This window comes from Hippopotamus amphibius, chromosome 13, assembly GCF_030028045.1.
Source record: "Hippopotamus amphibius kiboko isolate mHipAmp2 chromosome 13, mHipAmp2.hap2, whole genome shotgun sequence".
Classification (NCBI taxonomy): domain Eukaryota; kingdom Metazoa; phylum Chordata; class Mammalia; order Artiodactyla; family Hippopotamidae; genus Hippopotamus; species Hippopotamus amphibius.
The window spans coordinates 15,848,874-15,865,345 of record NC_080198.1 but is presented as its reverse complement, the minus strand read 5'-3'; the positions used below and the strand labels follow the sequence as shown (position 1 = coordinate 15,865,345).

The window sequence follows — 16,472 nt, the reverse complement described above, 5'->3', positions numbered from 1 at the left end:
TATTATGAATAATACTGCTGTAATATACTTCCTTTCATTTTTCTCCTTGTACAACAGAACTCAAATTTAAAATTTTGTAAATGAAAAAATAATCCAAGAAAAAAATTTATCATTTCTATCTGTGTTGGTCTTTCTCCAAAGACGAATGAAAACATAAGAAATTTATAAATAATTACTCCTTTTTTCCCCAGGGCTAGATTAGTAGCAAAGAAAATGTTTTGGGAAACAAAATTGAGCCATCATCCCAGGGGAAAACCTGTTTAAAAAAACTTTATTTTAAAAGTTTCATGTTTAAATATCATTTAAATACTTTAAGAATGTGTAAAGTTTGACATAAAGGATCAGAAGTCTACTCGAATATAAACATTTCTTCAAATAACATATGTTTCACCTGACAATGCATTTGGCCTCATTCCACACCAATTTCCTCCTCTTAGAAAAATAGAAGAAATGACAGGTTACTTTTTTTTGTTACTTTCCTCAGGTATCATAAAGAACTTATGTTTATCTAGAAAATATGTCTTCTCAGGAAACAGATGCAGAAATTTTCAGAGGTGAGAGGTGATAACTTCCGTAACTTACTTTCAAATGGTGTAGTCAATCAATCAATGAATGGAAGATACCCACATATGTGTATATAGATAGAACAAGTACAGTAAAAGTTACAATGGTTAAATCTAAATGGTGCATATGTGGCTGTTCATCGTACGGTTCTTTCAGTTCTTTAGGTGCTGGAGAGTTTTTATAATATAAAGAAAGAAAACAGTAAGATAAAATAAAGCAAAAACCTAATTGTTATACATGTACTACTTCATTAGAAAAAATCCTTGTCTTACTTTACCACTGCTCCAGAAGATGAAACAAAATGAGCAAAAAGAAAATGCATCAAATGGTTTCTAAGAGTTGCTTTTCTGTGGTGAATATATGAGAATTATTTCTTTTTTCTTTCTCTTTTGTTCTAAACGTCAAATTTTCAAAATTAAAAAGTAAAAATTCTATCCTTATTTTTGGTCCCTTAAGTTATTTGCTGGAAGAAAAATAGTATTTTTTAAGATTAGATATGAAAATACTGACGTTTTAAAAAATCTATATTCTCCTGTTACACTACAGATTACAAGATTTAGCCATTTTGGGCTTCCCTGGTAGCACAGTGGTTGAGAATCAGCCTGTCAATGCAGGGGACACGGGTTCAAGCTCTGGTCCGGGAAGATCCCACATGCTGTGGAGCAACTAAGCCTGTGCGCCACAACTACTGAGCCTGCACTCTAGAGCCCGTGAGCCACAACTTAATGAGCCCATGCTTTGCAACCACTGAACCCTGCACGCATAGAGCCCGTGCTCTGCAACAAAAGAAGCCACCGCAATGAGAAGCCTGTGCACTGCAACAAAGAGTAGCCCCCCGCTTGCCACAACTACAGAAAGCCTGTGTGCAGCAACAAAGACCCAACACAGCCAATAAAAATAAATAAATAAATAAATAAATAAATTTATTAAAAAAAAAGATTTAGCCATTTTGAGAAAAAAGTCATGAATTAACATTCTCAAATCTGGTTGTTATATTCACAACACTACAGTAGACTCATAATATTTAAGTGCCATTATATTTGTGATGAAAATAAAATGGTTTGCAAAAATTAGGGAGCAAAACGAGAATTCAGTTATCAGAAGAGAAAACGCGTTTTCTTTCTGGGAAAAGAAAAGACTTATGGAGGATTAGTTCAACATTTAAAAATTATTTAACATATGACTCAAGTATAGTCCTAACTTCAGTTTAGAAAATATAGCTTATTGTTACCTCCTAGGCAGCCAATGAATGAAAGTAGGATCAACTGTTTCCATGACAACATCATCTTTAATTGCCAAAAGCAAGAGTAACTCTTGTGCAGTCTCTGATGAACGGAATGCTTTGTCTTCAGGTGAGTTCTTTAATCTGTAAAATATATACACAAAGAAGTCAGACTTGAAAAAATGAATTGCTTTAAAACATAGATTTTTTTTTTCTTTTCATAAAACTGTACCACCCTCAACCACTCAAAATTCCCAAATGAACTGAACCTTTTTTGGTGCAAAAAAGATGTATGATATGTAGATACTTTAAAAACTCTTTTATGTAACTTATAGGCAGACCAAAGAGGCTTCACAAACTTAGAAAAGTTCAACAATACTAAAACATTAAATATTACTATATTAAATATTGAAACTTTTGCCAGATAGTAATTACAACAAATAAAATATTACCCTGAAATTCTAACTCTTCTCATTTTCTCTCATAATATTTTTGGTTAAACTAAGAGTCAAATCAGCAGATATCTTCAAACACTGCTTTTCATAGTCTCTGAATCCCTCATAAGGCACATAAATTATAAATAACATTATCAACATTCATCTTAAGCCTGTTTTTTCCCCAGAAACAAATGCAGAAAGCCCTCAATTATATATGCTGCATACAACAGATAAAAAATGCTAATGATGAAAATTTTTCAGTCTGAGAACCCTGCAAATGAAACTACTTTGTTTTTTGCTTTCCTGAATTTTCATAAACTTAAATGTGCTGGCTGAGAGTAAATAATTGTGTGAATATCCTGTGTCATTTTCAATAGCCATTTGAAACTACCTAAACTGCATGGTTAATGATCAAGTAGGCTGGATGCCCACACTTAAAATCAGAGAGACTTTCTTCGATTGCTGCAACTCAGCTGGCTCCGCAAAGGAAAAGGAACAACTTTAATGTCAGCCGTTTTAGCAGAGAAGGTGTACAACTCTCAGTCAGTAGCTGCTATGGACTGGGCTGTGTTGGTTGTTACTAAGCAAAAGAGAGAAATCTCAGTGGTTCCTATTTATGGGATCCTGGCCATGCGATGAGAAATATTCAATCAGAATTAAGTGTGTCAGATAATAATAATTTCAAGAGTAAAAAATATGACATCTTACAAGTTACGTACTTAATATATTAAATCAGTTATTCCTATAGTAATATTGCTCTTGTTCACTTGCAATATAATATACATTCTTGGGGGATGTAAAGGGAGTAAGTGGTGGAACTGTAGCTAGAATTCCGGGATTTAGGCATAACTCTGACTTGGCCCATGGGAATCTGAAACAGGTGGAAATACAATTGAGAACTACTCCTCTAAGGACTGTAGGTTGGCAACTTACACCATCATGGGATCTGTGACCATTTCTCACTATCCCCATTACTACAAATTGCATGTGTCTTAGTTTGGGTTCCCCTTAATGCAAATACTGCAAAATGAATTCAAGTGTAAGCAGTTTACCTGAGAGGTGAAAGATGAAAATAGTCATGACATGGGGAAGTAAGAGAGGGAAAGGAAGGCAGCCAACAAAGGGTAAGCTATGAACCCATCAACCACTGTGTCTAAACAGAGCTTATTTCTTCTGGGGAAACTCTGGAAGTCCAGCCCATGTAGAATCTATGCCTCAGAGTAATCCCAGAGATATGCTTGAGCTGTCCAGTTATCCTTGCCAAGGGGCAAGGGAGCTGGGGTATTTATACACCAACTCCCATGAATCATTTTCTGGAGGCTATTTTCAGGGAGTATTAATGACCCAGCACTTCTAGCCTCTCATAGGGGCAGCAAAATGGCTCCAGAGCCGGGGTGGTGGGAGCCATCAGCTCCATTCAAAACATGCATTTGGTGGCAACTGGAAGTGATTGATGTGTGCACTGAAGTGATAAGAAGGATATGAATGAGTCATGCAGTGTGTGTCATGTTGTGCATATGAAACTGAAAAGCTTTGAAGCTATTTTCAATAGCATCCAGTCCCAGGAGACTTATGGCCAAAATCGTGAAATGATTTAAGACTACAAGGAAAGACACACATTCTGCCTCATTCAATCATCATACTTCTCAAGACTTTCCAGTGGTTGATTTCCCCCACTTAGACCAAAGGCTTTTAGATACCTTGACTGCCTTCCTTTTCTCTGCTCAATCAATAAGACATTTTGTATTCATAATTATTTTCAATTACTAACTTGAATAATAAATCATTCTAGAATTCACTTAAATATGAGTATAATATGAGCCACAACCACCATAACTTCCTTCTAATCATGCGTGTGAGGAAACCATACCCCAGAATCATGAGAAGAATGACACACACACACATATACACAGCAAAAAAGCAAAAAAAAAAAAAAAATAACTTTTCAAATAAAATACAACAATTATTCATAAAAGGCATTGGAAACATTAAATGAAATAATATGATACATGAAGTGTCAAATATTTATAAAAAGTTAGGGAGCAGTTGCAAGGTATACTGAAGTCTGGGAACAATGGTTAAGTCTCAAACACAGGAAACCTTGAGGAGTATAACACTGATTGAACTAGTATTTCCTTCTTTGAGGAGTTAAAGCTATCCAGTTTATACATTAAATAGACTTCAAAAGAATTTGGTAATAACAAAGTAATAGACTTAAAAAGAACAGGTTGTTGGAATTTTCAAGAAAAAAGGACAAACTTTAGCAGAAGATCCTGCAGCAACATCATCACAATCATTAAAATGCACCCAAATAAATATGTGAAACTTTGATCCATGTTATACAGAGATCAAAATGTGTGGTCTCTGTTCTAAGACTGTGATGGGAAAACAAAGGATTACAAACACTTAAAAGTAGGACAAGAAAACTGCTAGACTGAAACATCTTTGAAAGTAGGACCATAGCTTATCCACCACTGGTTGCTCCAATATTCTCAACACCCTGTGCATCATTTTAGGTTTTTAAGTAATTCTTCTTGCTGAGCTTTAAGAAAAACAACTAAGTCAATTTGGGAGATTAAACCATTTCACTGGACATCAAGTGAGTGAGAAGCATTTCTACTGGAAAGAAAAGATAAGTCACAGCATGGAATCTAGCCACCACTGGAAAATTATTGATATTTCAGAAAAAAGTATAAGAAGGCATTAAGAAGATGGTAACAAAAAAAATGTTATCTTCCCAACAAGGCATCCCACAATTAACATGCATATTAGTTACATTTGCAAAGTATAAGTATGTTCAAAGAAGTTCTAAAGTCTTTTTGAGAATTCATTCAATAAGTATTTATTAAGCTCCTATTAGGTGCTGGGATTTTAACTGTGGAGGAAGGTGGAGATGGGGTTGTCAGATAATTGATGCTCCCTGCCCTCATGGAGTGTACAGACTAGTGGGAATTACATATGATTCAATTAATTACAAAGTATTTGTAAACTGACCACTGTGAAAGGTACAATGAAGGGACAAGAGTTTCTATGAAAACCTCAATGAGAATAGCCCTCATCAAGATGATCAGGCAAAGTTCCTCTGAGTAAGTGGAGTGAAATGGAAGAAAAGATGACATAATCAGATGTGTGTATGTGCTGCAGGCTGAAAAATGGAAGACATTTTCCAGGTATAGACAAAGACTTGGTATGCCTTGAGTTGTTTAACAGGCTGGTGAGTAGCCACTATCTGGACTGTCTCCTATCAATTACCACCTTGTCTCCCAGGCTGGCCCAGAACCCCACTCCACCAACCTAGATGTACCACTGGCTCAACAGGGGGTTTCCAGAACCCTGCTCTAGCCCATGTCACTTCTGATTGGTCAGTGCCCACGCCCAACTGCTGGTTAAATATTCTGGCAATCACCTCTGGGCACTAAGAAAAGAATATGCAAAGGCCTTGTGGCTTCAGTGTTCATGGCTTGTGAAATGAGACTGCAGATGCATAACAGGGGTAAAGCTTCTACGCCTGGCTAAGAATATTAGTATCAGGATAAAGCCCTCTGAAAACGCTGTACAATTTTAACCAGGAGTTGACATGATCAAATTTAAAATGAATATTCAAATCAGACATATAATCTGTATCAGATTAAGAGGATAAAAAGATAACACATTTTGCAATGCACCAATTTCATTCTTGCTTTCAAGTTCATAGAAATCAGAGGCTATAAAATATTAACCAAACTACTGAATAAAGAAGAAATATGTATATTCCAATATTGTTATATATTCTCACACACATATACCTACACATAGGCACACGCTGTATAAAGTTCAAAGATAAAAAGAAAGCTCATTCAGGAATATTATTTTTAAAAATTATGTTGCTCATTTTTAATTGATGCTAAATTAGGGCACTGACTTTATAAACAATGAAGGTAATTAATACAATCATGACCTGACTTCTCAGTGTTGCCAAGTATTGTCACAGAGAGAAGGGTCATATAAAAAAGCTCATCCCACTTCTGAAATCACCAAGCCAAAATAAATGCAAAGGAAGCTACTGAAGCAAGACAAATACAAATCAAAATGTCATCTGCTACAATAAAAATATTCTACTATTCACAGGAATGTTTTAAATCAAAGAAAAAAATAGATATCCTTTAGAATTTTCTCTGCTAAAAGGCATTTGCATCTGGAGGCTAAAGCTTGATACATTCACAACACATTTCTCATGGTGGTCTTTCAAAAGCCCCCAAATTTAGTACATATTAACAACTGTACTATCTATTCTTAATACCAGCTGAGTTAAAAATGCTAGACCTTGGACTTCAAACCAAAAATGCTCTAAATAGTTGTTGCCAGTTGCTCCAAAAGAAGAGACCATTTTTGGCTTTTGTCATACACTTCACAAAATTGCTACTAAGCTTGTGGATCATGAAATACTGATATATATATATTTATAATAGTAAATGTGTATACACAACTCTGAACATAATCTTGGCAATGCTCGGAGTTAAGTTTCTTTACGCAGTGGAAAGTTTAGTTTTGGGAATGATTTGGCTCCATTTCTATCAGAGTAACAAGTACCTAAGGAGCATTCTCTTTTTCAAAGAGACAGACCCTACAGGGATTTTGTTGAGGACTGCTTAACATACCTCTCACACTCAAAAAAAGTCACCTCCAACTCTGATGTTTGAGAAACAAAATATATTCATGAATATACATTATTCCCAACCTGCATCAAAAAAAAAAAAAAACCCACAAAAAATATTGAGCAGATTAGAGGCTTTTAGTAGAGTAAAATATTTAATCATTAATGCCTAAGTTGGATGTTTCTGGTGTTGTATTTTGAGTCTTACAGAGAAATTTAGCTCACTATTTTAGTATGCAACATAACACCATGGTAGTCAATGAATAAACGAGTTTAATGCTTGATCAGACTGCACATCCTACCAGTTCAGAAATCAGGCTTCGTAAAACCACTTTGTTTTCATTCACAATCATAATCATTCATTCATTCATGTTCTGCACATCTTCCAGAAATGTAGTTGATCCAGGCTGCATACTAAACCTCTTTCCTGCTGAAACTGAACAGGCAGGGGATGAAATTTACATGAACACTGGGCTCCAAGTCCAAGATTCTTGACAGCTCCACACACATCCTCCCTACAGTTCACAAGTGTTCAGCTGTTAAGAAGAGGGGAGAATATAATGTGCCCAGTTTGATGTGATGTTCACACCAGCAGTTCTGTGCTTATAGTAGCACAATCAGCAAATAAGACAAATGCCAGCTGGAAGCCATCTGATGTTCTTGAGGACACCTACAGCCCTTTATCATCCTTCCTCTGACCCTCACACTTTCAACACCTTCCATTATTGTTATAGAGACTATGGCTTTTCTCTGCAACTAGACTACAACCTGCAAAAAAACAGTGATTCATAACCTTTTTTAGGTTAAGGTCCCTTTCGAGAAATCAGCCAAATCTGTGGACCCTTTTACCTCTCTCTACTCCAAATACAGATAGACTGATATAAGCTTACTGTTGTTTTGTATACAATTTGTTAAACTGGAAAATAATGTCTTTTACATATATGTTAAATGTGTGTGCATATATATACCTATATATGTGTGCATATATTATATATGTGTGTATGGGTATATATATATTTGTGTATTTGGAGATATATTTCTTCTTTCTTTTTTCATGCAGAAATTAATGAAAACTTCACCAAAATGGAATTAAATTATGCAGATTGAAAAGAAAAAAAATTGTTAAAAAAATAAATGTTCTTGAGAAGGCCACTGTTGAAAAAAGCTTGACAAAGAGGGTGAAATCATGAAACTGTTTTTGGTATGGAGTGGCATCTCATCTCTAACATCCAGTTAATCTTTTTCTTTTGATCTTTTAGCAATCAGTGTACATAGGGAGTAGCAAAGCGAACCAGAACTCTTTTTGTGCATACATTGCAGTCGATGAATCAGCCATATAAAAATACTGCCAGAACACTCTGAGACACCTTATGTTGATTTCAGAACCTCTTTCTACTTTGAGTCCTCAACTCAAAGAGGTCTACTCTGGCAACTCAAGAGATCTCTCTGTCCTCAGCTCAAAGATAGTTTCACTGACACCACCTCAGAAAAAATTACAATTCCATTTTTCAGCTGATTCCACTAATTTCATCCAAGTACAAGCTGAAGAGAAAAGACACAGCTACCAAATCACGCCAACCTATTTCTTGCTTCAAAATATTAGACAAAATGTCAATACTTCTAAATATACTTGACAGAGGGTTTACTTCAATTCTCTTGCTTTCCTTTAAGTCTCAAACTAAATGTGTCCACTACCAGGGCACAATGTTTTGCAAACATCTCTCCAATCAGGTGACTGCTACTTGGCATGCAACCATGAACCCTGAAGCATGCTGTGTTTTGAAGCAAGTCCAACTTTTGATAAAGTTGCAGGATCTTCTAATGGACTCTTCATCCCTGGAAAAGATTGGTACTATCTAATGTTTTTCTAAGGTAGTCAGAGTGAAGGTGCTCTCGTGGGGATTTTTTAAATTTAACTCTTCCAGTGAAAAGAACCTTGCCCTAAGTAACGGACTTAGACTTTTGGGTCCTACCACACTTAATGATAACTGAAAAACTAAATGATAAGCAAATTCTGGGTTATATACTTATCCTTGACATTTTCCAAACAACAAGGAACAAAATGAACAAAGAGAAATTTCCATAATTATAAATGCTGCATGGGTTTCCTTCCCTTCCCAGTAATGGGAGATTACTGCAGACCTCATGGCATGCTAATAAGGAGCAACGTACCTTTCCTAAGTCTATATCACAACAGTGCTTGTCACTATGTATGTATTTAGAATTTAAAAATAGCTTAATAACCATATGATGCAAATGCTTTTCTACAAAGACAAGTTTCCAAATATCAGGAAGGAAAATGAACTGTGATAAAACAATTACTACCTTTTATTGTTTGTTATTTGTCAGATATTGTTTCATACATTAACCTACTTCACCCTCACAACAATCCATGAGGTTCATTCTATTGTCAGGTAAAGAAACAAAGAAACACATGGGTTAAGACATTTATCTAAGATAAATGAAGACAGAACCTAGGTATTTTCAATTATTTTTCACACAATATGTAGCAAATGGAATGTTTCAGCAGTAAGATTGTTAGGGAACTATAAAATATAACCTGATCTTTTATACGCTCTTAAAGGTTTGTATTAATACAGTTGGCAATTGAAACTGGTTCTATAACTGATACTGCATTAAATTTCACTAAATTTCATTACATTTTTAACAAAGTAAACTTCTTTTATAAAGGGAAAGTACTGGACTATTTAAATAAATAACTGTCCTGCTTGATTTCAAGCATAAACACTGTGATAATGTACCATTCCTACTGTGGGAAAGAATTAAGAAGAATACAGTAACTCTATTTAGGATTAAATCAAGAAATCTCAAAGACATACTAAGCCACAAACATAAGGTACAACACAATGTGTGAAAAGTATGATGCCTTTTGTATAGAGACAAAAAAATATATACCTATATATATTTACAAGCACAGAGTATAGTTTGGAAGAATATGTGAAAACTGGAGAAAGCAGTTGTCTCTGGGGAGGCAAACTGCACTTAAGAACAGAAAACAGATAAAATACTTTTCTCTCTACATTCTTTTGTATATTTTTAATTTTCTACAATGGCCACATATTGATTCCTCAAAACACTACCAAACATTTTGAAAAAGGGGGGAAAAATCCCCCTTCATTTCTAACGTGACAATAGGTTCAAAAATATGTAAATAATTTTGTTGTGAGGGTCGAATAGAAAGGGGTCAATATGTTGAAAAGGGCTTAAAGAGTGTTTTTTTGGCCAGAGTAAAGCAGTACTCAGCGGGCAGCCCAAATCTGCACACTAAGCAGGAACATTCTTTTTTTTTTTTTTTTTTTTTTTTTTTACCTTGTAATTTTAGATGAAGGAGAATGATCTTGGTGAGAAAACTCACATTCACCAAGTGCTTGCAGCATGTCAGGTACAGGCACAGAGAGAATATTTTAAAATAAATCATCATCTTTGACCTCCAGGTACTTACACTCTCAAGAAGCATACTGACCCAGAAACATTTTAATACAAGCTTCTGGACGGGAGGAGAGAGGTCTGTAATAGGATGTTAATACAAAACTCCTTCTTCAGTCACCAAGACACAGCAGGTGTTACACCCTAAAGGTAAGGGAGGTTCCAGAACAGAACGAGGAACAAATTTTCAAAGGAGACACTGCAAAACAATATGTCTGGCTCTGAGACCCTTGCTCACATCAGAGGTGTCTGGACCCTGAGTAGAGCATTTGAGAAATGCTTCTTTGGAAAGAATTCTAGTGAGTTCCACCCACTCGGGGAGGAGGGAGGGTATACCTTTAAACCTATGGTGGGGGGTGTTCTGTAAAGAGACCACAGGGAGCTGCCTTTTGAGAGATGCAGGGGTCTAGGACCATTCTGAGGGAAAGAGTAGGCTGAGCAGAATAGAAGATTGCCAGTTACAAAGACGATGGACCATCAGAGGTGTTGGGGGCACAGAATGCACAGCACGTTCTGTGAGCCAGACACACCCACGAGTGTCTAGGGGGATGCCACTGGGAAAGAATGGCTTAAAGAAAACACCAGTTCTATACTCCTGCTAAGTCCAAAGTGCCAAGATCCTAAATCACTACATTGGAAACAATCCAGTAAAATGTGCTGCCCTCTCTTCTCTTCCTTTGCAACACAGTAAGCAGAAATGGAAACAGCAAGGTTGGGGCGGGGGGAGGTGTAGACATGCTAGGTGAAAAAAGACGCCAAAACATTCTTTCTGATTGCAGGCTCCGCTTCTGCAGCAGAGACGCACCGGGGAGGGAGATTTGTTTTGTCTTTTAAGTCAAGTTCTAAGTTGTAACTATCCTAAAAGACAGAATACTGTAATTTTTTGATTGACATTATGTTGGATACCTAAGCATCATCAAATATGGAGTACACAGGGCTACGTGGGTTTTCTTCCAGGGGCAGGAGAGGAACTAAGAAAAGACATTCATAGAAAGAACATAAGGGGACAAAGAGAGACAGCTAAGTTGCTTGACGGTCACAGCTCATGAGCTACGTTTCTTTAAGGTACAGCTGTAGATGAGAAGTAGGAATGATGGTTAGAAAATGGGAAGACTCCATAGTATAGGTGGTACCTGAGGTAACTCTTAAAAGAAAAGAGGCGGCTTACCTAGGAGAAAAGGAAGGAGACAGGATGTGGGGAAATGTAACACCATCGGAAAAATCGAGCACCATAGGTGATTCATGGGAGTGAGTGAAATGACTCAGGGAAAATCCAGAGAGCACTGGGCTGAGAGAGAGAGATGGAGAAGCCCAATGTTTAGGGTGTGAGCAGAGGAAGATCAAATCTTAGAGGATAACAGAAAAGGAACATGCCTAGAGGTCCAATATAATTCATGCATGACTGGGTTATGAACACTAAGGGTGCATGCAGAGTGTTTAGTTTTGTCGGGGGTGACAGGTCATGGAAAAAAATAGACTGCTTGGGGCTGGAAGTGGGAATGGGGAGTGACTGAAAATGGGCAGGAGGGATCTTTCTAGGGTGATGGAAAGTATTCTAAAATTGGGTAGTGGGAATGGTTGCACAACTCTGTAAACTTACTAAAATCATTGTACACTAATGAGTACATTTTATGGTAGGTCAATTTTATCTCAGTAAAGCTACTTTTTTTAAGGCAGAAATAAAGAGAGAACGAGAGCAAGAAAGAACAAGAAGGGGGGAAAGGAAAGAGAGGCTGTAAATTAAGGCCTGCAAATGCCTCTGGTGATGTCATCACACCCAGTTTCGGAGGCATCCTCGGGAAGCATCAGCCTCACTGTGGTGGGTAGGAGTGTGAACAGAGGGTAAGGAAGTGGAAACTGCTAGAATCAGCTACTCTTTCAATAATTCAGAACGAGAGAGATGGGACTGTGGTTAGAGACGGGTAGAGGGTCGATAGAGAGTCAATGGAGGATATTCTTCAGTTGCAAAATTCTTGAGCATATTTATAGACTGAAGGGAAGAAATTAAACTATAGGAAACAAACGGTGTATTTTACTAGTGGAGAGAACCTTCCTGGAGTGAACTTGCATGGTAATGACTCTGCCTCAGCCAAAACCACGTGAGCAAGATTCAAAGCATATACTGAAAAGGAAAGAGCGATGATTCGCCACTATTCAATGACTAAAAGAAAAGGTGATCTCTGGGGTGGAGACATTTTCTGCAGCATCTCAGGCTGGGCTCTGTGGTTACTTACAAATGTCTCCAGAGGGTCACAGATCATGAGATGCTCAGCATGTCCTGTCTGCCCATTTTATTTTTATTTTCATAGGTCAATTAACTTAGAAACCATGGTTTCACCCATTTTCAGGAGCTCTAGAACCCACCCCATTTCCTACGCCGACAGCAGACTCAGACTAAACATTCTAAGCACTGAGATACACTGAGGAGCACTAATAACTAAACATTATACTACTAGAGTACTCCAGAGAATCCCCTTATCCCCCAACTAGTTCAACCACAATTCCAGCACAATGAGTTCTAGGTAGGTAATAACGGCAAACCCTAAGAACTCAATGTGTGCCAGGCAAGATTCTGGGTGTTTTATAAATATAAACACATATAATTTCACAAAGAAGGGACTGTCATCATCCCCATTTTGCAGATGAGGTAGCTAAGGTAGAGAGGAGTTAACCAACATGCCCAGTTTCACACAGGTGACCTTGCCTGAGTCTGGTATTTCTAAGTTAATCCCTAGTTGTGATGATTCTGCCTAATCTATTCTTCGTTCACCTTAAGACACAGACAGAATGTGGTTCTCTGCAGCTTTGTATATCTGTTCAAAGCTCAGCTAGACACACACACACACACACACACACACACACACACATACACACGCACAAGGTGAGATGATGAGTTCAGGCTCTAGGGCAGCGGTTCTCACTAGGAGAGATTTTGCCCCTGCAGGGGACATTTGTCCATGTCTGAGGAGGTTTCTGGTTGTCACAGCTGGGGAGGGGAGGGGTGTGGATGTACCACGGGCATCTAGAGAACGGAGGCCAGGGCAGGTGGGGGCCACTACAATTTTACAGTGCAAAGCACAACCCCCCACAACAAAGAATTATCTACCCCTAAATGTCAATCGTGTCAGGCTGAGAAACATACTTTAGAGCAATGTGGCATCAGAAGATCCTAAAACCAGCTTCTGTCCAGCCTGGCTACTTACTGTTCACAATTTTACAGAATAAAGGTCACACTTCAACCTACGGGTCCTGCTCTCATACAACCATGAGCCTTGTGGGAAAACAGAATAAAAAACAGTGGTGACCGTCCTACTTTTTTAAAATAAGTTTTTGTTACGAAAAACCCCAATCACATACAAAGTAAACTGGACAGGATAATGAATTCTCATATACCCACCACCAGCTACTACAAATACCAATAATCTGCCATCCTTGTTTTTTCTATAGCTCCACTCATACCACCTCCCACACGATTATTATTCTATAGTTATTTAAGGTATAATTTTAGTAATAATAATCTTAATGATAATAATAATCTCCATACATTAAAATTGCCATGTAATTTACAATCTGGAATGTTGAAGAATTACTTTTTTGTAAAATAAAACAAAGACCTTTCCGCTATAAGCAAAACACAAATACAGAGACAAATGTATGTCTTTATGAATTATTGGACGGCACATTCCCCTGTACTGTGGCCTCATTTTAAAAGTATCTGCTCTCTTTATTCTCTCTCACACACTCCACCAGAAACGGCCTCCTTGACATCTAACTTCTAAGTCAGTGTTTTACAGACTTCAGGTTGTGTCCCATTTAGAGGGCTATGCATAGGTGGTTTTAAAAAATCTGTGCGTTTGTTATGGGGGCAAATGAGAGAAGAGACTAGACTAGACTAGAATTGAATAGAAATGATTAAAGTGTACTGAATTTAAATAAATGTTAGGACTGGTTTCTACAATGATACTATAGAAGTACAACATATTTAAGCATGAAGCCCTGAAATATATAGTATTTCTTACTATGAATAGTTGTCAAAAATAGTTTAAAAACATGAGAGGCAGAATGCACTGTGGTTAAACACGGTATATGTGTAAATGTGTGTATACATATATATGTGGCATAAATATGTATGTATATGTATACACAAACAGAGCTGTATAACCTTGGGCAGGTTACTTGTTACTTAAACCTCTTTTGCCTTCGAATTTTCCATCGGTAAAACGGGAGTGGTAAGTATGTATGTAATTGGTTTATTGCAAGAATTCAATATAATTGTGATTATATGATAAGCCAACTCCTTGGTATCCAAGACGTGATAGTTTCTATTATTTCAAAGAAATTAAATATAATTGGCATCTTCCCTGGAGATAAATCAAAGACTTACATAAAGTACTAACTCAAACATAGGTCTCTAACTCATTTTAGAGACATTAACACCTCATGGACTGCTTACATCTTTTTTTTAAACACTTGTTCTGCTTAACTGTGTTTTTTAAAAGTTGCTTTATCACAATGAATGGAGTGATTTTGACACCTTTTGGAAATGCTAATCGTGGCTATGAATAGTTATCTGCTTAGCATTCACACCTATTAGTGGCTATACCTAGGTGTATAAAACATCCACTCTATCAACACAGAAGTGTAAATCTAAATTGAAGCAAACTGTGATAGCAGCTTGAATTTATATCCACAGTATCAATTTCAGCTGAGGAGACAGAGTGGAAAAGTACCCTGGGCTCTCTCCCCCACTGCAACAAACCTCTACTTGTTATCAAACAAATAAATAATGGTTCAGATGAAGCCCATAAACCACAAACCGACTGCCTGTATGAAATAATCTGCAATGCACAGACATAAAACCATAAGGAGTGGTGGAGCCTGAGAAAGGAGTGTATGTGCCCATCTAATTTAGCCTTAGGGGCTGTCTAATGGGGCAATGAGATCCCCAGACCTACAGAGCTTTAGGGAAGAGCTCCTAGTCTTCAAATGTTAGCAGGCAACTATTTAAAACCATGGCGTCAAAACATTTGTGTTGACCAAACAAAATATGTCTGCAATTTAGATACAATCCATCTTGAAACCTCTGTCCAAAATGCACTCTCCTGCTTAATATTCTGAAAAGCATAACTGATCACTCCGTTGTTCCTGGAGAAATATACATTGCATACTGAAAACACTTCAATATTTTTCTAATCAGGAATACTTTTTAAAAAATTTTTGTTTTATCTTTCCATTGGGAGAAGTGTAACAAAGGAAAGGAAGCATCTCCCTCAGTTCTCAGAAGAGGAGATCTCTGTTATGTGGGAAGTATTTCATTTTATTCAATGAGATGGTTCTCATTCCTCCACTAATGAACTCAGGTCTAAGAACCAAAACTGGGCAAGCAAAGTTCAGAAGGTCTCAAAGACTGTGTCCCAAATGGAGATTTCCTCAGCTCTGTGTACACAGGCTGCCTCTGGCCACAAGGAGCCTCCCTTCTCTACCCAGGTGTGCCACAGATACATTAACATTTCTATGCCCATGTGGGAAATACTAGGATATCATTTGTAACTACTGGCAGGAAAAGCTTGAAGAACTTAATGAAGACTTGGAGCTGCAGCTAAGAGTTGATACATTTCAGTTCACAGGACTTTCATCAATGTGGTTACATCTCCCCACATAGTTTGATTTAGGGGATGGAAGCGAATTTACCAAAAAAACTACATGCAGATTTGTAGGTAAAGGTTCAACCCTGAATAACACTGCTGTTTCTTCAGAACCTAGAATTCTGCCAGGAGGAATACATTTATAACACATATACTTTTGGGAATGGACTTCTGAGATTTCTGATTTGTTCTAGCACAGATTCTCCTTACGTCCTGCTTCTCTAGAAGCAGGTAAAGTCCCACGTTGTGGACGTCTGAAGACACATTTCCTTTTGTAGATCTAGAACAAGTTCTGTTCACTGAACCCTCACGTTTCAAAGCAACAAAAGCGAGTGATAGTTTTCATGAACACATACACAATTTTCTTGATATCCTCAAGACAGGAAGATATTAAAGAACCAGGCAGACATTATGAGTCAGTGAAAGTGCCAGGTGGGGAATGGTATGGAGCTGCCAAATGGCTTACCCGGTAAAAAGGGACAGCTGCTTCTCACTTTTAGGAAATAGCTGCTAATCTGTCTTTT

General features: G+C 37.3%; 1 protein-coding gene across 1 annotated transcript in view; it reads right to left on the bottom strand.

Annotated features, from left to right (window-relative positions):
• Positions 1–16,472, bottom strand: part of CNTN3 (contactin 3) — a 320,713-nt gene that overhangs the window by 249,330 nt on the left and 54,911 nt on the right. The window contains exon 3 of the mRNA XM_057706594.1: positions 1,796–1,930. Coding sequence (XP_057562577.1) covers positions 1,796–1,850 — 55 coding nt within the window. The 5' untranslated portion in view covers positions 1,851–1,930. The remainder of the gene's footprint in view (positions 1–1,795; positions 1,931–16,472) is intronic.